The sequence below is a fragment of the Alligator mississippiensis genome, chromosome 3 (genome assembly GCF_030867095.1).
Source record: "Alligator mississippiensis isolate rAllMis1 chromosome 3, rAllMis1, whole genome shotgun sequence".
Taxonomy (NCBI): Eukaryota; Metazoa; Chordata; order Crocodylia; family Alligatoridae; genus Alligator; species Alligator mississippiensis.
In genome coordinates this window covers 96,061,486-96,084,987 of record NC_081826.1, presented here as the reverse complement: position 1 = coordinate 96,084,987, position 23,502 = coordinate 96,061,486, and the positions used below count along the sequence as shown (strand labels likewise).

At 42.3% G+C, this 23,502-nt stretch overlaps 1 protein-coding gene across 6 annotated transcripts in view; it reads left to right on the top strand.

Moving 5' to 3' along the window:
• Positions 1-23,502, top strand: part of PIEZO2 (piezo type mechanosensitive ion channel component 2) — a 537,727-nt gene that overhangs the window by 494,019 nt on the left and 20,206 nt on the right. For 4 of the 6 annotated variants that reach the window (XM_019490411.2, XM_059724248.1, XM_059724249.1 and 1 more), the window contains 10 exons: positions 1,638-1,805; positions 3,181-3,570; positions 5,789-6,047; positions 6,641-6,823; positions 8,001-8,253; positions 10,093-10,225; positions 11,031-11,178; positions 11,292-11,506; positions 13,954-14,112; positions 19,401-19,548. In XM_019490411.2, the coding sequence (XP_019345956.2) occupies positions 1,638-1,805; positions 3,181-3,570; positions 5,789-6,047; positions 6,641-6,823; positions 8,001-8,253; positions 10,093-10,225; positions 11,031-11,178; positions 11,292-11,506; positions 13,954-14,112; positions 19,401-19,548 (2,056 nt within the window). The remainder of the gene's footprint in view (positions 1-1,637; positions 1,806-3,180; positions 3,571-5,788; positions 6,048-6,640; positions 6,824-8,000; positions 8,254-10,092; positions 10,226-11,030; positions 11,179-11,291; positions 11,507-13,953; positions 14,113-19,400; positions 19,549-23,502) is intronic. The other 2 variants (XM_019490413.2, XM_059724250.1) reach the window with 1 other exon arrangement.

The window sequence follows — 23,502 nt, the reverse complement described above, 5'->3', positions numbered from 1 at the left end:
TTCAAACTATTTGGCCAGGTACAGATATGATTACATCATAGAAGACTGCCCCATAAAATCCCGAACGGGATGAAGCTATAAATGCAGTGAACCCTAGCACTGAGAATGTTGTGCTTTTCCTGGGCATAACTGGCTGTGCATATGTTAACAGTAATTACAAAAATAGCATATTTTACAGTAGGCCAGATATTCAGATGATAGCAATAGCAATCTGCTCAGTCACCTCTGCAGAAGGTTTCTCTTTGCCTATATCTGTTTTATCCAAAGTTAGTCAGCCCTGTCTGGCTATGAATATATGGATCCCAATTCTTTTTTTTTGTTCTCCCCAAATTAGCAGTGATTTCTGCCCTTTTCTTCTTATGGCCAAAGTCACAATCTTTTTATTTTATCAAGGAGGTTTTCCCTTTTCCCTGGTTGTTGAAACCAAGGTCGCTTAGATGATATAGTGAGTTCCCTTCTTTGTTCAGTTCTTTGCCCTTTCAAAATGTTCACAGCCAAAATGCCTTGGAAGTAAAAAGAAAAGTGGAGTCCAAATCCTATAATTTTAGGCACTTTCTTTTCTTATGTATAGATCTGAGAGAATCAGAGAGGTGACTGCATGATTTGAAATATAAAACAGTTCCCTGTTCTTCAGTGAATTTTATATCAAAATACATTTTGGTTACCTACCATATGTCATTAATAGATTTGCTTCCTTTCCATTGCTATTTTACATGTTTGTATTTATAAAAGTGTTGTCTTTCTTACAGCTTATTTTTTTCTTCTCGTTTTATCTAATAATAGCATAATCCCAAACATGATATATGCCTCTGTTGTCCCACAGTACAGACAAGTGAAAGGAGATAAGGGTTTTAATCAATATATCTTTTCCTTGGTATCTTATATGTTACACATTTGGAAATAATGATAAAAAATCATTTTTAAAAAAGAACTTGATGTAACTGACATCTCCTTACAAGAATCAATAATTGCCATCACAGCCACATATTAAATACAAAATGTAAAACAATCTCATAGAACGCAGGTTATATTTGACATGTGTCAAATGAGTACTGTTTAAGTGACGTATCCGTTTTGGCTCTTTAATTTGGAATGAGATTTAATCAGTATAAGAAAACTATTTTTCTATTTTTAAAATATGAACTTATTTAATTTTAAAGGGTCTTTAGGAAATTAACTTGTGTCTTATAAAAGAATTCAGCGTAGTCCATTATTAATAAATACAAGTTGTGCAGAGATAAGGTTCTGAAATAGTTTCATTGCATTTGGGAATTTCTACAAAAGCAAAACAAAATGTGGATATAGCAAAATAAAAAAACTAAAACCCCACAGTTACGCAAATGCGTACATCGAGCCAATATGTAAAGCTTTGATGCTCTATTGTTCCCTATTTCTCTATGAATAGTTGGATACATTTTATGATTACTAGTTATAGTTCCTATATTATTTTGAGCTGCACTTTCTGTGCACAAGAATTTGTTTATGTGGTGGCTCTAAACAGGTCCTTATCTTCTCTCTGAACCTTTCGCCTTTGTGTCTGTGTTTTGCTGCATGGCGAGCACATTCATTTACTGTACCATGTATGAAGTAATGTCACTAGTATTTAACACTGTCTTTATAACTGTTTGCGCTGCTAGCTGCTACACTGAAGCAACCATGCTGTTCTCAAGGCAGTCAACTCTTGATGATTTAGATGGACCAGACACTGTTCCTAAAACAAGTGAGCGCGCTCGACCTAGGCTTCGTAAAATGCACAGCATGGATATGTCCTCTTCATCAGCTGACAGTGGCAGTATAGTGTCAAGGTGCTTAACTCGTGCATGCTTTGTTCACTCATTTACCCTGACCATTATATATTTTGCAGTGTATATTTTTGCAGATATGAGTATTTAAATTATTTGCATGCTTGATGGAAGCTTTACTCCCTTGTGTTGTGGCAAGACTTTTAGGTTCAAAATAATGTCAAACCAATAATCATTTGTTGATTTGCTTTAAAAAAACCAAACAGAATACCCTCTTCTCTTACTCTTTACATCCTGTTCCATCATTTTGAACTGGATGCCTAAAGTCAGGCTCCTAAACCCACTTTTAGTCGCCTGAATAATAGTAGCCAGATTTTCAAAGGTGTTGAGCCCACAGCTGCTCCCATTGGCATCAACATAATTTGTGGGACTTTCGTTTTTCAGATGATCAGACAACCTCTATACAGGCATGGGAATCTAACTTTAGAAACCATGACATGGAAACTTTGGCTCTGCTCTTTTAGCAAGAAGGAGCAAGAATGAGGGAAGGGAGTGGAAAGAGTGAAAAACTAGGGATTAGGAGAAATAGAGACATCAGCAAAAAAAGTCCAAAAGGAAAACAAGGATAGACTATTTGAGGAGGTGGCCAGAAGAGAAACAGAATAGTAGAAGGAATGATGAAGGACATACAAAGCAGAGAAAGGATTATCAAGCAAGAGAGAAGCTGTGAAGGAGGTAAATAGATAAAAGAATAAATAAGAACAGTTGGAAAAAGAAAAGAGGTGTGCATAAGGAAAAGAAAAAGACGGGTAAGACAAAGGACTGAAGAAGAAGAATATAACATGACCTAAAGGTAAGAAAGGTATCATAACATTCCTGTTCCCAGAACGGCATTTAATTGGAATGGAGTTTCTCCATGTGTGCACGTTACCTGTCCATTATTACTGGGTTTAGAATCAGACTTGATGGATGGATTGTGTGTATCCAACTTACATTTTGATTGCTGACTGCAGCTTTAAAACTATGCAACAAAGCCACAATTGTTATGAGCATTTAATTGAAGCACATGGATCATTATATGTACTGTGGCATCATGCAGCTCACTCAAATGAATGCCGAAACATGTCCTGATTGTGGCTGGAATTTTTTGTTCTAAGAAAACTGGTACAAGTTCTCTCTTTGTCAGCACCAGTTTGTCCTGACTTGCTTTGGAGCCATATTGAATCACTGAAAATTCAACAAGCAATCACTCAGGGCACAGATGGAACAGATGGCTTTGTATGCGTGAAGGGGAGGTGATGGTGATACATTTTCTGCCAAATGCAATGCATTTTGAAGGTTTGGGAGTGGACTGATGTTGCTAATATTTTTACCTGAAAGCAGAATTTAACAAAAATTTTCCGAGGAAAATTCTTTCTGTTCCTATCATTCCTGACAGTGAGCCTACCCAGGTCACCATGCTGTATTCCCGTCAGGGGACAACAGAAACTATTGAAGAAGTAGAAGGGGAGCATGAGGATGATGGGGCACGTTTGGCATCAAGGCAAGAGGAGGAGACAGAAGATTATGGCATGGATTCAGAAGAGGTTGCATGCACTCCGGATACTGACATGCAGTTGTATTCTGTTGGGGATGGCAATGCTGAAGCCCCACCTTCATATAGCAAAGCAGTCAGCTTTGAGGATATTTCAGTTGGTTCTCAAGATGACTCTGGTGGCAAGAGCCTCATGTTAGTGAGCCCAGATGAAATTCCAAGTGACAAATTGAATGATACCATTCTCCCTCCATTGACTCATGAGCTAACTGCGAGTGAGCTGCTTCTGAACAAGTAAGAAACTTTGAGTGTTTAATCTTTAAGTGCTTAAACTTTAAGTGAAATGTTAGTGCCAGCTTTAAGGTTTCCCAAAATAGGTTAGCTACTATTTTGTGTAACTTTTTCTCTGTAGCTGCTCCTGAGAGAGTTTTTTTCCTTTTTAAAATATTATAACTGTTCTTTATAATTGTTTGGCGAGGGGCATCTTCTCCAACATTGTTTTAATTGCAGCCAGGAAATATTTTGTTTCTAAAATTATCCCAATGAATGTGGGAAAGAATCTTTAACATCTCTGCATTCTAAATGTAGAAACATGGATGGCAGCTCTAGTGATGGCACAGGAAAGTTTCTTCCCAAAAATGCACTGTGTCTAGCTGCCATAAGGTGTATCTCTCTAAATTATTGTTTAAATTGTCATTGAAATTGTTCCCACTTTTGAAGGAGACACTTTCTGATAAAGCTTCTAAGTCTACAGAGGAAGCATCTGCTATATTCCTTCTTGAGATAGATATAGGATACTCCTCTGCTTTCCACATAGCCAGCAAATTCTGTGGGCCAACACCTGGAGCCATTGCTTTGCTTTCTCAATTTGTAATTCCAGAAGAGCAAGGAAGGAGCTGTTCCTCTGCTCCATCGAATGCAGAGTCTGAAATTCTACTTAGGCCTTATGCAGCCGATATAAAATAAGATTACAGCAAACAGGGCTGTAAGGCTCCTGTAGATGTTGTCTCCTGTAGAAGTCTGTCTGCCTGTGTCAAAGTAGAACCAACATGAGAAGAGGCTCCTTCCCTTGCACTATAGACCCAGGCAAGGCACTATAGACCCAGGCAAGGACCAGGCAAAATATCAAATCCCCAAAATGTCCTTTGGCTCAGTTGAAAATAGACAGAAAAGCATTGTATTGCTTGTATAAACTGAGAGTTTTTTCTTTTGGGCTTCTTTATTGGGGGTGTGCGAAATGAGCCATATTCAATTCGGATTTGGATTTATATTCAGATTCAGCCTGAATTGGGGATAGTGATTCAGTTAGTTGATCTGGATCACTGTCCCCAATTCAATTCAGCCAAATCCAGATCTGAAGATTCGATGCTGATTCAGAGAATCAGTGATTCGGCCATAGACACAGCTTTAAATGTTTTTTTTTGCATACCTTAAGGTACCAGATGTGGCTTCTGGTCCACTTCTGGGTCTGCTGGGGAGAGGGTGGGGGGGCTCCCCTGCGTCCCTCCCCCCTGTGCCCTCCCAGCTCAGTGATTGGTCATGGGGGGACCCTGGGTCAGACCCAGGAGGCACCAGTAACTGAGCGGGGGGGGGCACAGGGTGGTCCCTCCACACGCTCCCCAGTGGACCCAGAAGTGGACCAGAAGTGCTTCTGGTCCACTCCAGGTCTGCTGCCAAGCACGCTGGGGAGCCCCCTGAACTCCTGTTGGATGCTCCATCTGCCCCAGCGTCGCAGCATTCACGAGCTACATGCTACCTCTAGGTACGTAGAAAAAACATTCAAAACTGTGTCTATGGTCGAATCTCTGAATCTTTCCAAATCGATTTGGAGAGATTAAAGGGTCTCCTGATTCGATTCGGATTAGGAGATTTGGCCCCCAAAATGAGTCATATGTCCACTGAATCGAATCAGGGACTGAAGCTTCTCACAGCCCTATTCTTTATCCCTTTTCGTTTTCAAGTGTTCAACCAAATTAATTCATAATGTAACACACCCCCAAAAAAGCAAAGAGATTTACGTGTATGTGAAGCTGCTTTGTCATTTCAGACTGTTGTTATTTTAGAAAGTATTTAATAGCTATTTACATTTTGAGGAACAATGGATTTTATCTTCAGTGCCAAAAGAGACTTCTGCCTCCTAAAGGAAAATAAAGCAGCATTCATTTTGCTCTCACTCTCATTAATTTATGCCAGTATAACCATTCTGACTTTATTGTATGGGAAAAGCAGAATCCAATCCAATGTCTCAGTAATGTAGTTTGATTTACAATTGAGATTTACTGGCTGGACACTTCCTATTTGTTTGCTTTAAATTGTCACTGAATTCTAATGTTACATGATGTTTGCATCAAACAAGATTGCTGATATTGGTTTAGAACAGCAAAATCTATTTATATTTATAGACTCTCCAACAAAATTTGGCCCTATTTTTAAAAGGGAAAACAATACAAATTAAAAATTATATTGCACACATTTTATTTGCATGTCATTTATGGAACTCTTCTTCTCGCAGGATGTTTTATGATGAGGAACTGGAAGATTCGGAGAAATTCTATGTTGATCAGCCTCGGCTATTGCTCCTCATTTATGCCCTATACAATACGTTGGTGGCCCGGTCAGAAATGGTGTGCTATTTTGTGATTATCCTTAATCACATGATCTCTGCTTCTATGATAACTCTTGTGCTTCCCATACTTATATTTCTTTGGGCCATGCTGTCTGTCCCCAGGCCTAGCAAGCGCTTCTGGATGACTGCTATTGTGTACACTGAGGTATGCGATAATTTTTACATCTTTATTTGTTAGGAGCAAATAACACATACTGTTGCAAAGAAAAGAGAGTAGCAGGCCCTTCATGGCATGTCTCTTGGCTGTTTCTGTACATCACCCGATACGGTGCTGCACTACGTCTTTGGTCATTGTTTTAATGTAAATATTTACTAAAAATAAAACCGTTGGGCATTTGTAGTATGTATGAGAGCATCTTATGGGAGTATTTTTCCCCTGATTTATCTGATGTCTTTCTTGTCACCTAAAGAAGTTGATGAAAAAGCCACCATTTACTAATAGCTACCACCTAGCTATTACCATTCAGGAGCCTGCACTCACCATCTGTTATAAAGAGATAACCATGGTACCTGTTGAGTGGTACCAGGTGATAATTGCAATTTATTTAATGGCTCCCCCTCTTATTAAAAATATATGAAAATGTAGTTATTACTGATGCATAACAACAAAAGTACTAATGAGCCTTGTTATAAAATTCATGAAGTAGTTGCATATTTTTTATATTACTGACAAGAATCCAATCCTGTCAGATGATAATGTTTGGATAACTGTTCCCCATACATTATGTTTCATTATAGGTGGCTATTGTTATCAAGTATTTTTTTCAGTTTGGCTTCTTTCCTTGGAATAAACATGTGGAGTATACCAAAGATAAACCTTACCATCCCCCCAATATTATTGGTATTGAGAAGAAAGAGGGTTATGTACACTATGATCTTGTTCAGCTCCTTGCTTTGTTCTTCCATCGATCCATTTTAAAGGTAATGTAAGTTAAAATGCATATATTTGTTTAATTTTTATGGTCATTCCTAGAGTCATCATCACAATGCTGTAAAGTAACTTTTCTGTCACATTTTTACAAACAGGAAGGTGAAGAACAGGGAGGTTGTGATTTATTCTGTATCATAGGAGATGTCTGTGGCACAGCTTAAGATACATTCCAGCTCTCATCCCTATTCCAAAGGGCCATTTTTCCTCTCTCTCCTTTGCTAGTCAGGGTCTTGAAAGATGTATTTATTCTTTGTCAAGTTAATGTTACATTATGTTAATCTCTGTTCTTTAAAAGGTGTATTTGTCATTTAAATTGTAAAGACTTCATTTCATAAGTAAATGTGTTTCTTCAAACTATAATTAAAGTCATGCCATCTCAGCAAAGAGACAGGTTTCTCATGGGTTCATGGTATGCTTTGCAGACAGTCTTACCACAGTAGTAGGCATTGTGTCCACTGCACACATTTGGGTCCATGGAATTACTGAGGAATTCATTATCACTCTGCAATTCTTTAGTCTGGTAATACAGCCATGTGATAATCATGAAGCATGGTTGTGTGATAAATGGCTATGTCACTTGAGAGTTGTACTCCATTCTTTTCTGTTTGAGCTGCTTAGCCTATATTGCTTTCTTTTATCTTCAGCCACTTAAATGACATTTATGTTCATAACCTATCTTTTTTTCTCGAAATGGCATGACAGTGAACAGTGATTCAAGGCATGGTGCTGAAGTAAACCAAAAGAAAAATCCTGCCTGTGACATGTTTTGATCTAATATATCCATAATTTCCCCTAATCATGGCATGAGAAAAGTACTACTTTAGACTGCAGAATTCCAAAACTAGTCCCTGCAACACTGTGGCGTAACAGCACTTTTCACAAAGGGACATCAGGAGCTTCGTTTTCAACATTGTGTGTCCCAGAAAATGTGTCTGTTGCTGTATACCTTCCAGCTATTGGTTATGTTCATTTAACTAAATAGCTCAGCCAAGCTTTGCTTTCTGTTACCAGTGTAGAACTCATATATACAGGGATTGATATTTAAATATTAATTATTACAATAGAAAGACTGATATAATTAATTCTATAGTTGATTTTACAGCACAGTGAATGTTCTAACAGAAATACAGGAAAGTATGTATGTGTCCTCGTTTTTTTCTTCACTAGTGCCATGGGTTATGGGATGAAGATGACCAAGGGGATAATGCCAGTAATAAAGAGGACTCGGATGACGAACTTTCAGTGACAGCGGGCAGGAGGGACTCTTCTGCTTCTTTGAAGTCCGTTAACCTTGCAGCATCTGTGGAATCCGTACATGTCCACTTCCCAGAGCAGCAGACTGCCATCAGAAGGAAAAGTTCTAGCAGCAGCTCACAACTTTCGCACAGATCCAGCGTCTCTTCACACAGGTCAAAAAGAGGTGTGTGTCAGGGTAGCGTGGCACTGGAAAAGCAAATGTCTTTTCTCACTGGATGTTCTGTAGAAACTTCAGGTGTTGTTATAATGAAATAGGAACCAGGGCCAAATTCAAATTGCCTCATTGTGCATAACAAGGTGCCTCAAGGTGCATAACAAGGACTTGAGCAGGAGTTAGATACCTGGGTGGAAACAGATGTTGCCTTTGTGCATCCATAAAATGTGTATGGTAGCACAACAGCCAAGTCATAGAGTCAATGGACTGGAAGAGAACTGTAAGATCATCGAGTCTAGTCCCCTGCCATAGGCAGGAGGTTCAAGAGTTCAAACTAGCTCAACGAGGTGCTTATCCAGCCTCCTCTTGAACACCTCCAAAGATGGTGACTGCACCACCTCTGCCAGGAATATGTTCCAGATTCTAGTCACCCTTACAGAGAAGAAGTTCTTCCTTATGTCCTACGTAAATCTTCCATCTATTAGTTTGTGACCATTGGTCCTCATCTTTCTAAGGGGTGCCTTCCTGAAAAGTTGCTCCCCCCAGATCCTGGTGTTCCCAGATCCATAAATGGGTCTATAACCCTTGTAGCACCATAAATGTCTAAATTTTGTGTCCATGACATAGATGGTATCAATCTGTCACCTTGTTGCAGCAAACATCTGTTAGGTTTATGGCAGGAGAGCAAACCCAGGTAGGCACTACTGAGCTTTCATGCCCCAGGAATGGGATCTGGCCCCTGAAGCCCCAGGATCAATTGCCTGGATTCCCCCATTTGGGATTCCCCAGGTGCTTGTCAACACTCTGGTACAGTCCTGGGGCTGGGAAAGCTGGCATTTCCCTTCTTACAGAGATGCACCCCAGAGATTCCCAGGATGTGTCTGGGAACACATTATCCATTGTCCTGAGGGATTAATGGGTGGGAAAACAGATAATGTGCATTTCACCCAGTGAAGTGGACACATTCTAGCACAGCTGATCCACTTCATTTGCTGATGTCTATTTCTAGTCCCTGAGTTCAAGGGAAAGTTATAAATTGGCCTGTGCCAGCACCCTAAAATCTCACTGTGCCCCTTCATGCAGTATGTTCCTCCATTTTGGAGTTCATTGCGTCTCCTCTGGCTCATGCACATCTCATTCCCACCTAAAGTCCTTTGCCATTAAACTTGCTCATTGAAAGTTCACATACTCCACTTGCAGCCTCCAAAAGGTCTCAGCCATTAGGTGAACAGAAGCCATACAACTCACATTGACAGCAGTGATCCTTGCACTGAATTCAGTGATCTTTTCCCCACTAGCTCAGCTGTTAAACCTTTTGCGCAGGATCCTAGTCCCACTTCACCATGAAAACATCTGAATTCACATCACCAGCTTTCCAGGAGAGGGCTCCAACACCAGGCTGTGGAATACATAGATGGGAGCACTCTATACTCCTTTTAAAACTGGGGACCTGGGCAAACAGGAGTGTAAGAATGGAAGAACAAACAGAAGGGAGCCTGACTCAGTAATTACACTCCCCGGGGAAGAGGGAAGTCTGGGTTCTGGTCTCTGCTATCAGGAAGATTCTGTTTGCAGATTGCAAGGATTAATGAATAACCATCAGATTTAAATTGCAGAAACATTGCTGGAAAGTTGGGTCAAAGGCTTTGCTTCAGCATATGGTTACATCTGCATTAGACCCTCCCAGGACTTCACAGCATAAGGCTTTGTTTCAGAGTCTCTCTTAAATTAATGGCTTATTTACAAGAGTGTTGGTCTGTGTTTTAATTGCTCATTATATTTTTATCTCAACTGTGATTCTAATGGAAACACTCTGCTTTCTTTTTCTTCCCCCACCCTACTTTCCAGGAAGCACCAGTACCCGAAACAGCAGTCAGAAAGGAAGCAGTGTTTTAAGCATCAAGCAAAAATCTAGAAAAGAGCTCCTTATGGAAAAGTTTCGAGAACAAATGATCAAAGCCAAGGCATTTACCATTAAAAAGTGAGCAGGATGAGGTTTTTGTTTGCTATTTAGGGAGGCGGATGTGAAGATTGTGGATGGAGAAGACTGGAATAGTAAAATAACTTTAACTAATTGAAAGATACTACTCTAACTAAAATCACTTCTAAAAATATACTCCATGTTGTGGTAGCATTGGGATGATGTTGCAGTTGTCATGGTTCAGGAAAAAATGTGAGAAACAAGGATATTTGTGGGTGATATTGTTTATTTATTTATTTATTTATTTATTTATTTATAAAAGATATCAACAAAAAACCCTGGCTTCTTATAAAAATATACATAATTTAAGGGGCTGGATAGCTCTCTTGTGGCAACTATCAATCCTCCTGGATCATGGTGTATGCATGAAGGCACTCCCAGCACTTTGGTGCATATGCCTGGGTAGGAATTTTTTGGAAGAGTAGAGGTTGCCCAGACCTTCCAGCCTCCCTTTAGACCACTGAGGCAGAATCCAAAGACAAGACTGAGTCTAGATGTTTGGTGCCTCCATGGGACAGCTCTATAGATTGTTCAGATGTGGATGATTTCCACCCTGTTTCACCTACTCAGAATTAAACAAGTTAGTAGTGACTAAAAGCTCCCTGTGAAATAAGTTGGTAGACTTAGGATATTTCTGAGAGACAAGGGTTTGTAGAACATTATAGGCACAACCAACACAATTGGTAGTGATAGTGAAAGACATAATTCTACACATTAATGATGTCAGACTCTTCCTTTCATAAATGTAATGAAATTGTGCTCAAAGTGTTTCTCCTAAACCAGACTGTGATTTATGTTGTTTCAGGACTCTTCAGGTGTACATTCCCATCAGACAATTTTTCTACAATCTCATTCACCCAGACTACAGTGCTGTTACTGACGTTTATGTGCTGATGTTCCTCGCAGACACTGTGGACTTCATTATCATTGTGTTTGGATTCTGGGCCTTTGGGGTATGTCATGAGAGGTTTGATCTGTAAATCCTCAGTCAGAATCTTTATGATATTTGTGAAATACCTTGGGGAACTGGCCTTTTCTAAATAACTGTATCTGCTTTCTTTCCTAGAAACATTCTGCAGCGGCTGATATCACTTCATCATTATCAGAGGACCAGGTACCAGAGGCATTTTTAGTGATGGTGCTCATTCAGTTTGGGACCATGGTGGTAGACCGAGCACTGTATCTCAGAAAGACAGTCATGGGAAAAGTCATCTTCCAGGTCATCCTTGTTTTTGGGATACACTTCTGGATGTTCTTTATCTTGCCCGGAGTGACAGAGAGGTAAATCTCTAGAAATAACAAAAAGAGTTAAATGGATCATTTTCAAATTTAATCCTCATTTAATTTGAGTATGGTGTAGCCAAAAACTCTTAAGTCATAAATAGATTTCTTCTTGTTTTCATTAATAAGCAGGTTGCATAGGTGCCTTTATAGAACAATAGTGTTGGCAATGTGTGACTGTTTGAATGGGGGAAAACTGAATTAAAACAAATATATTCAAATGGTCTGTATTTAAACTCCCATAAAGGCAAAATTTTATGATGATTTCATTATGAAGATCTGAAGAACTAAATTAAATGGAGAAAGTTAGCCAGTCAGAGATGATATACTGCAAACTCATAGGCACCCCATATTTTAATGAACACTTCCTAACACCCACCGAATTCACAGCTGCCCTGTCTACTCCATCACCATGTAATCATAATTACATAGTTCCACTGCAGATGACCTCATACAGTTGCTGAGTAATTGGGCATAGCTATTCCTATCAAATAATGAAATATACATTTTCAAACTTTAAGTTCCAAGTGAGTTGCATCATGTCTTGCAGTGTCAAACTAGCTTAGTGGCAAAAACAAAATAGGTGTTTAAGATACAAATAATGCAAACAATGAAATAGGAAAGATAGAAGGGTTGTCTTTGCACTTTAAAATTGTCTTTGAATGTACTTATTGTATTTTTCCCCCATGTAATAATAAGTACAACCATGCATGAACAAAATGGGTATTGTCCAAATGATTTCTTGTCTCAAAAGATATTGGACCTTGGGAACTGAAATGAAAGTTTAGATCTGCTGGTTTAATGTGGTTGTTTATAAGAAAAAGCAACAAAATTCTTTTGGACCTTTACCTTGCCCTTATGAAATATTTATCTCATACTCTCTTCATGCATCTATAAATAAAACCTGTCAGGGTCAATTTAAATCAAGCTGATTTCCATAAGCCCATGAAAGTTCCTTAACTACAATAGTTGTTTTGCAAAACAATCACAATGAATACATTGTTTTACATCTGGCTGTCAAATGCTGTTCTTAGCAAGTGTGATAAAAATCTTAAAAATATCCTATGAGGGACCATTCCACCTCTTTCTGTGCCACATATTTCTTTAAATCAAATGCTTTGTGGCTGTGATGTGCAGCTACAGTGAATATTCTTGCAACTTCAGGTGACTGGATTCAGTGACCTGAGAGGTCCCTTGTGGTGAGTCAAGTACTCACAGGATGATTGGTGCCATTAACACAACTCTGTGGGAATTTTACATTTCTTGTAACTATGTGTACATGGTAGAATAGCAATACTTTCCCATGCAGATTTTCCTGTAGAGCTGGGTGATACAAAGAGCAAAGAGCCCTGAGGCCAGGGTAGATAAAAATCAATGATTTTTTTAATAAAAATATGGGTTTTTTTTATTTAAATCAGATTTTTTTATTTAATTATATTTTTGTTAAGATGCTTTTTAAAAATAAACCTATATAAAGATAATTTTAATTTAAGCTATGTTAGAGCTCAAATATATCATCACGGAGTAGGGATTATTACTTCTAATTATCTACTATTTGAGACAGCATATTCATCTAACTTTTTTAGAAAAGTTTTATCAAAAGGTCACAACAGGCCATGGACTATATTAGTGGCCCAATCTTATGGGGTTCCCAGAGATTTCTCTATAAATTAGTAAAGATTAAAGAAAACCACTCTACCCAATGGGACTCAGTGCTCAGTTTAGAAGATCCCATTAAGCATCTCTGTGATGCTTAGTTTCAGTTCTCAAATTGAGGATTTGAGTCTCCAGAGATAACATCCTTGTTAACAGCAGTATATGGAGATTAGAGATAACAGACCTGATTACCTACCCAGCAGCCTTCTTGTCTCTCTGCAAGTCTGTGTACACGGAATCAAGCCCTTACCTTTCTCTAAAAGTGCAAAGTTTCAAGAAGTTAAATGAATAGAGGATTGTTGGGTGGGTGGAGTAGATCTGGGCAAAGAGGAGGAGTCTGGAGATAAATGCAAGGAAGGAGAGGCAGTAGAAACAAAAGAGAAACATTTTGAGCAGACTATTACAGAAGCCTATAGGGATAAGTTTCTAAGTATAGCCTCTCAATTGATTTGAGATCTAGCGAGGGAATGGTATGGTAGAAGGGAAAACCTATCATGACAGCAGGCTTGCCAGGCCATAAAAGAGACTCTGTTTGGGAATATTTTAATGAAAGTTATATCAAACAACATGCCCTTTTTTGTAGAAAACAATGATTAAATCAATGCTTTCTTACCAGTGATTTAAATTGTGATTAAATCATGATTTATATCAATTTGATTTAAATCAAATCCACCCTGACTGCACCTAATCCTGATCATAGATTCCTATAGGAGAAAAGAGCCTTTGGGGTTAAATTGGCAGCACACCGATACAAAGCTTAGCAATTTATCTCTTTCACTTTTTCATTGCAGAAAATTTAGCCAAAATACTGTTGCCCAGCTCTGGTATTTTGTGAAATGTGTTTATTTTGGATTATCAGCATATCAAATACGCTGTGGTTACCCAACCCGTGTTCTAGGCAACTTCCTCACAAAAAGTTACAACTATGTAAACCTCTTCTTATTTCAAGGGTAAGTAACTACCTACTCTCTCTTACGCAAACTTGTACATGTGTAATATGAAGGTTGAGTCATCACCGAGATGGCTGCATTATCCCTGACATAGTTTTGCAGGTCATTGCAAATGTGTAATGCACAGTACACTTTCATATTTCTTGTCTATGCTGCATGTAATACAGGGAATTATTAAAAATACCATCTCCCTTGTAAATTCAGGAGCCTTACTTATCATGAGGCCAACTATCCATCCAGACCTCATTGAAAGAAAAATAGTAACCAATACTAACATTTTAAAGCATCTAAAAATACCTTAAATATTTTAAATCACGGCTGCTCAAACTCTGGCCCCCAGTTCTAGGCCATTTGGCCCACAGTGCTCCTAGCAGTTCTGGAAATTTGGGCAGTGGGGAGCAATGGCACTGCTTCCCTCCTGGCAAATCTTCTGATCCATGGGAAGCTCTGGGCCTTGTGTGTCAGATTCAGTACCTGATCCAAATGTGCCAGGCCAGGCAGAGGCAGCAGCAGGGGGTGCCCCCAGGACCAAATCCCAGCATGTGGGTTGCAGGAAGGGCAGTGCTGGGCCCTGGGACCTGCTCCTAGTGGGAGGGGAGCAGGATGAAGCAGTGCTGTACTCCCAGAATGAAATCTGCAGGTGCAGGGGCTGGAAGAGAGTGGCACTGGGCCCTTGGGGCCCAATCCCAGTGCATGGGGCAGGAAGGGGTGGTGTCAGGCCCATGGACAGGCCCTACATCACTCATCTGGCCCATATGACCAAAAAGTTGAACACCGCTATTTTACATTGAAATCACTGTAAGGTCCTGTTTCTTTAGAGAACATCTGTGCCCAGAAACACAGGCCGGGAGCCCAACTTGAAAACTAGGACTCTTCCCTTTTTAAAGTTTAAAATCCTTTTTTCATCCCTCTGAAATAATAAGACACCAGGACTTATGGCTGTCACTAGAGCTGGATTTTAATATTTTGCCTTATACCAAAGTAGTCTTGGGCTAGGAATGTATGAGGGGTTAGGAAAACATTGGTTATGACAGAGTTGATTTTTTAAAGCACTGTGTGAGAAGCTGTTTAGAGGTTAGTAATGCTAGTAGTAGCCCTGGAATAGTTTAGTGGTCACAATACAAGTGAAGCAGCAAAGTGTTTGGTCAATTAAAAGGGCCTTTCATGTTGGAGAGAATTGTATTTAATGTGCTATACAGGGTTGTCGAACTGGTGGCTTGTAGGCTGCATCCAGCCCATGAGGAGTCAGTGTGAGGAATGGGCCTCTGCCCAGCCATCACCCTCTCCATTGTTCTGTCTCCTGCAATGGCAGTCATGGCCCCTGGAGAAGGGCAGGGCAGGGAAGAGAAGGAAGGGAAGGGGGCCCAGCAAACTTGTTCCATATGTGCCAATGTAGGAGAGAGGAAAAGGGAGCTCAGGTGGGTAGTCAAACGGTAGTACTGGAAGTTGGGGAGGACTTACACAGCTCATGGGGCAGGAGGCTCATCCACACAGCCATGGCAGCAGTGGGGGAATGGCTTACATGGTGAGGGACTCACGCTGCTCATACAGCAGTGGTAGGGGAGGAACTAGGGGCTTACCTGTTCACTGGCAGCAGGGGGGGTCGCACAGCAGGGGGACTGTGAAGGGCAGGGGTCCTGGAAGCCTACAGTGCATGCAGTAGTATTGTGTGAAACACTATCATTTTGTTTTGATATCTGTTTTGCCATTTCGAAGGGACAGCGTTTCGTTTCATCATTTTGTTCTGTTTCATTGAAGCTGTTTCGACTTGTTTCGATCTTTTGCCCATAGGCTATAATGGGGAATCATGAAAATGCCTAAAACGTTGTAATTTCTTGGCTGACTTGGATGCAGATTGCTAGGATAGTAGCCCCTTCTGAGGGCATGAAACCTGCCATGTTTCAAGGAGATGGGTGCAGAGGTTTTTCGGAAACTGCACCTCAAAGTTTTGAAAGCAAAATTTGCCAGCAGCCTCCTGTTATCCAGCATGCAGATCTAGGGGCTCATTCCCCTGGGACAGCTGCAGGGCTGTGCCAGACTCCTCCCAGGGGTGTGGGCCCCCAGATCTGCGCCAGGTGACAGGAGGCTGCCCCTGCCACCTGGGACTGTCACTGGGCACAGCCCATGCCTAGCACCAGGCTCCATGGAGCTCAGCCTGATGGCGGGAGACGGGCAGAGCTAGGGTTGTGCTCTCCACCAGGCTGAGCTACATGGGGCTGCAGAGCCACTGCTCTCCCCTGCCTCCCACCATTGGGCTGCTTCGAAACTCAAAACATTTCAAAACTTTCAAAACATTTTGAGTGCCCTCATTTCATTTTGAAGCTGTTTCAGTGCTTTTTGTTTCATTTTGATTTTTCTGTTTCGAGCTTGAAATGCATCAAAACAGCTTCAAAATGAAACACTTGGTGAAATTTCGTACAGCTCTAGCATGCAACCCCCATGGCATGTGGCCTGCATGGTGTGGTGTTGTGTTTGGCCTCCTAATGCTCTGGAGTCAATAGCCCTGTGATATAGGATCGTGGACATTTCAGTTGTATTTGATTTACAATTTGTCATGATTACTGCTGGCTGCGAGTCCCACAAATACTGAGGTTCTCATTATACCAGCTACAGTCAGGTCAAACCATAACCACAATTGCCAGAAACCTTTTGTGATAATAATCCTGGTTTTTTCCCTAAGATCTTTCATTTATAATGGTTTGCAGCCCAGTCAGAAAAATCACAGAAATAGCTATCCTCATAGTTATTAGTTTGTCTGGTCTGACTTGGACCAGGAAGCAGAAAGCAGAATGGTATATGTATATTTAAAAAAAGGATATAAAAGTCCACCGATCACTTTTGTAACCTCAGAAAACATTCACGCTGTACAAAAACTACCACGCAAAGGTTTACTCCCTCACAGCCCATCTTCTCTTCCTGTTTAAATCATAGAATCAGAAAATTAGGGTTGGAAGGGACCTCAGGAGGTCATCTAGTCCAATCCCCTGCTCAAAGCAGGACCATCCCTAGCTAGATCATCCCAGCCAAAGCTTTGTCTAGCCATGTCTTGAAAACCTCCAAGGATGTTTGGGTTTTTTTATCCAAGATTACTGCACCAGGCAGCACAGTTTCCAGAGGAGGTGAGTTGCCTTTAGTGGTGAAAGAACAGGTTAGGAACTACTTAGAACATCTGGATGTGTACAAGTCCATGGGGCCAGATGGGAGGCACCCACGGGTGCTGAGGGAGGTGGCTGATGTGATTGCAGAGCCATTGGCCATCATCTTTGAAAACTCATGTTCATCACGAGTGGGCCCGGATGATTGGAAGAGAGTACACATAGTGCCCATATTTGAGAAAGGGAAAAAGGAAGATCCAGGGAACTACAGACCAGTCAGCCTCACCTCAGTCCCTGGAAAAATCATGGAGCAGATCCTCAAGGAATCCATTTGTAAGCACTTTGAGGAGAAAGGGATGATTAAGAACAGACAGCATGGATTCACCAGGGGCAAATCATTCCTGTACAACCTGATTGCCTTCTATGACAAGGTGACTGGCTCTGTGGATGCGGGGAGACCAGTGGATGTGGTGTACCTTGATTTTAGCAAGGTTTTAGATACGGTCTCCCATAACATTCTTGCAGGCAAGCTAAGGAAATATGAGCTGGATGAATGGACTGTCAGGTGGATAGAAAACTGGCTGGAGCATTGGGCTCAGAGAGTGGTAATCAATGACTCAATTTCTAGTTGGCAGCCGGTATCAAGTGGAGAGCCCCACGGGTTGGTCCTGGAGCTGGTTTTGTTCTCTGTCTTCATCAGTGACCTGGGAGATGGCATAGACTGCACCCTCAGCAAGTTTGTGGATGACACCAAGCTGGGGAGAGTAGTAAATATGCTGGAGGGTAGCGGTAGGATTCAGAGTGACCTAGACAAATCAGAGGATTGGGCCAAAAGAAATCACATGAGGTTCAACAAGGACAAGTGCAAAGTCCTGCACTTAGGATGGAACAGTCCCACGCACCAGTACAGGCTGCGGGCTGACTGGCTGAGCAGCAGCTCTGCAGAAAAGGGCCTGGGGGTTACAGTGTACAATAAGCTGAATATGAACCAGTAGTGTCCCCTAGTTGCCAAGAAGGCTAATAGCATACTGGGCTGCATTGGTAGATGTGTTGCCAGTAGATCAAGGGAAGTGATCTTTCCCCTCTATTCAGCACTGGTGAGGCCACATCTGGAGTATTGTATTCAGCTTTGGGCCCCCAACTACAAAAAGTATGTGGACAAATTGGAGAGAGTCCAGGGGAGGGCAACAAAAGTGGTGACATAATTTATGAGGAAAGACTGGGGGAATTGAGTTTATTTAGTCTAGAGAAGAGGAGACTGAGAGGAGACTTAATAGCGGTGTTCAATTACCTGAAGTGGGGTCCGAAAGAGGATGGAGCTAGGCTATTTTTAGTGGTGACAGATCACGGAACAAGGAGCAACAGTCTCAAGCTGCAGCAAGGGAAGTTTAGGTTAGATATTCAGAAGAATTTTCTCACTTAGAGAGTAGTAAAACACTGGAACAGGTTACCTAGAGTTGGTGGGAGCTCCATCCTTGGGGATTTTCAAAATACACCTAGACAAAGCTTTTGCTGGGGTGATGTAGTTGAGGCTGGTCCTGCTTTGAGCAAGGGGTTCGACTAGATGACCTCCTGAGGTTCCTTCAAATCCTAACTTTCTATGATTCTGTGGAGATTTCTATTGCTATTAAAGTCCCCTCTCAGTCTTCTCATCTCCAAATTAAATAAAATGTTCATGAATATCTCCTATGTGGCTAAGGGTGCTGAACCAGGCAGATAATTTCAAGAGTTCGTGTGTTCAAAGAGCTTCAGGGAATTCCTTTCCAAGTGTGCTGCATCTGGGTCCTACATCCCCCTCCTTCCTTCTAGCCTTCTAGCTTGCTGGAATCTATCCCATAAAGTTCCTTCTGTGACATGACATAATTATTGATTATAACGACATGACACCATATTTATTACTTTGCTGTAGGATCCAAGAGAAGATGAGTTGGAAAAGGAAGAGCCTTCATTAAAACACAGTTAATACCAATGATAAGTCCAGCAGTCTCAGGAAATGACTAAGTTAATTTGTTTTTACATTTGTGCTCTCTCTTTTCAAGTTCTAAAAACCCTTATTAAGCCATTATTTAGCATTATTTTATCTTTGTAATTCTCCTACATAGGTTCACATCAAACTCCCTAAAAATGACCTACTGCAATATGATGCTTCATTCTAAGTTGTTCATCTCTTGTCATGTCTGTCTGTCCTTTCAGATTCCGCCTGGTTCCATTTTTGACTGAACTGAGAGCAGTAATGGACTGGGTTTGGACTGATACCACTCTGAGTCTTTCCAGCTGGATCTGTGTGGAAGATATCTATGCTCATATATTCATCCTAAAGTGTTGGCGAGAGTCAGAAAAAGTAAGAAAGCTGTAAAAGTGATCTGAGCCTCCCCCCCCCCCCCCCCCAACTCAGATGATAATTGTGGCAACAATGAAGAAAAACCTGCCAAGTTATAGGTTTCTAAATGAATGACAAATAAATCAGAGGGCCAAATTTCTGTAAGAGAGGTGAAGGGCTCACTGACTAAGATGTCTGAGCAATTGTGTAATTACCACGAATGAAAATCAAATGGCTTGCAAGCAGCTAACTCCTCCTTAGTGCCTAACTGATTTTACATACATTTATATGAGCTCCACATATAGTCATGGTAATTTTGTCTGAAAATGTAGCTGTTCAATTGTACATATGCATTTCAGAGTTGGATTGAAGAATAAGTCTTGGTGGGCAAATGAATTATGATTGTTTAAAACAACTAGGTGAGCAGCTAAGACTAAACCAGCTTAATGTAAAAAACAATGCAGATGAGAATATATCGTGTGTCCCTCAGGATAAATCATGATGAAGGGCAAAATAATTCCTGTTTAAGGCATCTATAGAAGAAATTCCCCATAATCCCTCCAGTTCAGATTCCCAAAAGTATAGAGCAGGGGTAGACAACATTCTTGGGTCAGGGTGCCAAAAAAACAACAATGTCTACCTTGGAAGGTGCCAGAGTGCTGGCACGCCAGAAAAATCAAATAAGGGCAGGGGGTACATGGTGGGATGCACTGCATAGCAGTCTTGTTCACAATCCTGCATGTGGCCTGTTTTTTACAGTACATACCAGATTTTCTAAAAATTCTAAACCTGGTGACAAAACATAAAACTTCTGGGACTACCTTTGATCTTGTGTGTTTGTTTTGGGCAGGTCCCCCCAACAGCCCCCGAGCCCTGATCATGCCCCTTTGCCCCTCACCCAAAACCCCTGCCCCCAGCCCTCCCTGAGGGGGTCCCCAGCTCCCTGCCTGCAACAGAAGGCAGTGACTGCTGCCGCAGGAGCAGGAGCTGGTTCCCCCACTGCTGCTCCAGGCTTGGGCGGGCGGTGGGGCCAGCTCCTGGCAGCAGCGTGCACTGCTGGGTGGGCAGGGGGGGACTTGTGCCCCCCAGATCTGTGTGAGGGGCAGGGGCAGGGCAGCTGCACACTGCAGGCTTGTGCTCCCCACCGTGCTGCCCTCCCCACCGCCCCTGCAGAGCAGCATGTATAATTGAGAGCGGTAGGGCACAGCAGGGAGGTGCACAAACACTGCCTGCTGCTCTGAGCTTCCCGCTGCCCTGGCCACAGTGCCCCTGCAGGTGGGGGCAGCGCTGCAGAGAGGGCCCTGCACTCCCGGCCCTGCTGCCCTCCCCTGGGTCCTCTGGAGTGCAGGGTGTACAACCCAAAGCAGCAGTGCACAGAGGGGCCACACAGGAAAGTTGCCTGCCACTGCAAGCTCCCCACTGCCATGGTCACACTTCCCCTGTGTGCACGAGATCAGCGCAGGGTTGTGCCCCTCGCTGCTGCCCCCACCCCCACCCCCACCTGCAGGGGAAGTGTGGCCAGGGTGGTGGGGCACTCAAGCAGCAGGCAGTTTTCATGTGCCTCCTTGCTGTGCCTTGCCGCGCTGGGTCCCACACGTTGCTTGGCAGAGGCGGCGGGGAGGGCAGCGCGGTAGGGAGCCTCGACAGCATCTGCTGCCTGCCCGGGGCCAGGGCCAGAGATAGGGTGGGGAGGCAGCAGCTGTTTGCAGCTTCCTGGCTGCAGCTGGCCTAGGCCCTGGGGTTGCTGCTGCCAGCCATGGTGCCTGGGCTGCTTGCAGCAGGGCTTGCAGCCTCCCAGCCATCTGCTGGGAGCAGCCCGGGCTCTGTGGCTGGCAGCAGCTGCCTAGAGCCCAAACTGTCGGTGGCGTGCTGAGCAAAATGGCCGTGTGTGCCATTCTTGGCACACGTGCCAGGGGTTCCTGACCCCTGGTATAGAGCATAGCTACGAGGCATGAGTTTCATAGACAGTATCTTTTAGGTAGCCCGCTGCAACACTCAGTTATACCTCAGAAGCTTATTTGCAAGTCTTATGCACACATGAACTGGTGAAGAGAAGGGAATTCTGACTCAATTTCTGTAGACTGCTGTACAGATCTAATGTCTAGTATCAGGTGCATCCAGTGTAGGCACAATTGGGTAAAACCATGATTCCTGGTGGTGTTCCCAAGTCACCTATGAGGCACTACAAACAAGGTCTTATTCTCTGGGGCACACATCGAGATGGCAGGAATGCTTCTTGGTGGCACTCCCTCACTCCACTGAGATGTGGTATTTACCATTGTACCCTTGGTAAAAATAGCATCCTTATGTTTTATTTTGCCAGTTTAAAAAGAAATGAAGCATTAGTTTAAGAATGTGGAATGGTCTAAATATTCAGAAATTGTACATTTGCAGTAAAATGGCGATATACTTTAGTATTGTTGGTATATTTCTAGTTTTCTTATAATTATTCCCCTTAAATCTACAGGATGTCAAGGTATGTCACTTAGATTAATTTCATTTTACTAGAAATCCACAAAAACCTAATGTTTAGGTTTTTAGGTTAATTATATACCTGTCATGAATGGAACAGTTTCAAAACATAATCCGGTTCCAGAGTCACTATCCCTGTTGCTCTTTCTATAATAGCATCAGTCTGTATTGTTCTGTAGTATAGTTTTGGGATAAGCAAGTTTCCAAGTCCACATGTGCCAGTACTATGTATTGCCATGCTTTTGGGTGGACTCTTGCATTCATATCACAGAAAGCTGTCTGTTAAGACTAGTACAACTACCAGTACCTTTATCAGGGCATTTCAAGGGAACTTTGGTGCTTTCTCTATCACTTCCATTGGTTCTCCTGAGGATTTTGGTGGTTAGTCTCTCTGAGCTGCTCTGGAACTGCATCAGAGCTAGGTACAGACATTTGGGGAGATTAAATCGGGTTCAAAAAGGCCATCCGACTTAAACTTAGCTCATCCCTGTGCCGACCTTACACTCTCAGTGACCAGCAATCAGTCTAAACCTATATGTACAGAAATTCCATGCACACAAAAGAGTCTAAAAATTTCAGAATCCAATTTAAGATAAATCTAGATCTATGTAGTATCAAACTTATTTGATTAAGGTCAAAACTGTGCATGTGACTTCTGTATACTTTCCCTGCACAGCCCCAGGGCTGGGAAAATCCAGCCACTGGCCCCAGCCCTGGGGCTGCTGTTTTTACTCCCACCCCAGCACAGGGCTGTTTTTTGACCACGCCCCCCTGGCCCCTTGCTGCCTCCCCCGCAGACAGCTACCTTCTCAACCCCAGTCCCACAACCCACTCCAGGTGTAGCCACTTTTATCAGCATTTGCTGGAGATGAGAATTTGCTGAAGCCCTCCTCCCTCCCTAGCAAGTAAGTTCTGGTGGGGTGAGGGGGCAGAGGGATGGGGGTGTAGGTTTGCTGGGGGGGCGGGGAATGGGAACAGGGGGCTAAAAGTAGCCCGCCAAGGACGCTGCGAACCTCTTGATCCTGGCAAACGCTCTTGGATCCCAGCAAAATACTGTGGGTTGTGCTTCTCCCCTCCCCACCTACATGTCATACCTGCCCCCCACCTCCACACCTTATGGGTCACGCCTGCCCCTTCAACCCCACCCTCAGGTCACACCTCCCCCACCCCTTATGGGTTGAGCCTCCCCTCCATCCCCTGGCAGACTCCAAATCTCCTCCAGCCTGCTGTATCCCCAATCCCCGGCTAACCCCCACATCCTGATCTACCTGATATCAGGCAGCCATTTTGAACTGATTTAACCTCCCCCTAATGAACCTGAATGTCTGTACTTAGCCTACAAGTGTCTGAACTAACCTTTTACAGATAAATGATATGCCCCTTGTAAGCTTGATATGATATTAATGAAAATAGTATTCCCTGGCACAAGACAAATGGTTTGATACAATACTTTTGAAAAGTAACTTATTTGTTTTAAATGCAGCATTGTGTTACAAATGTAAT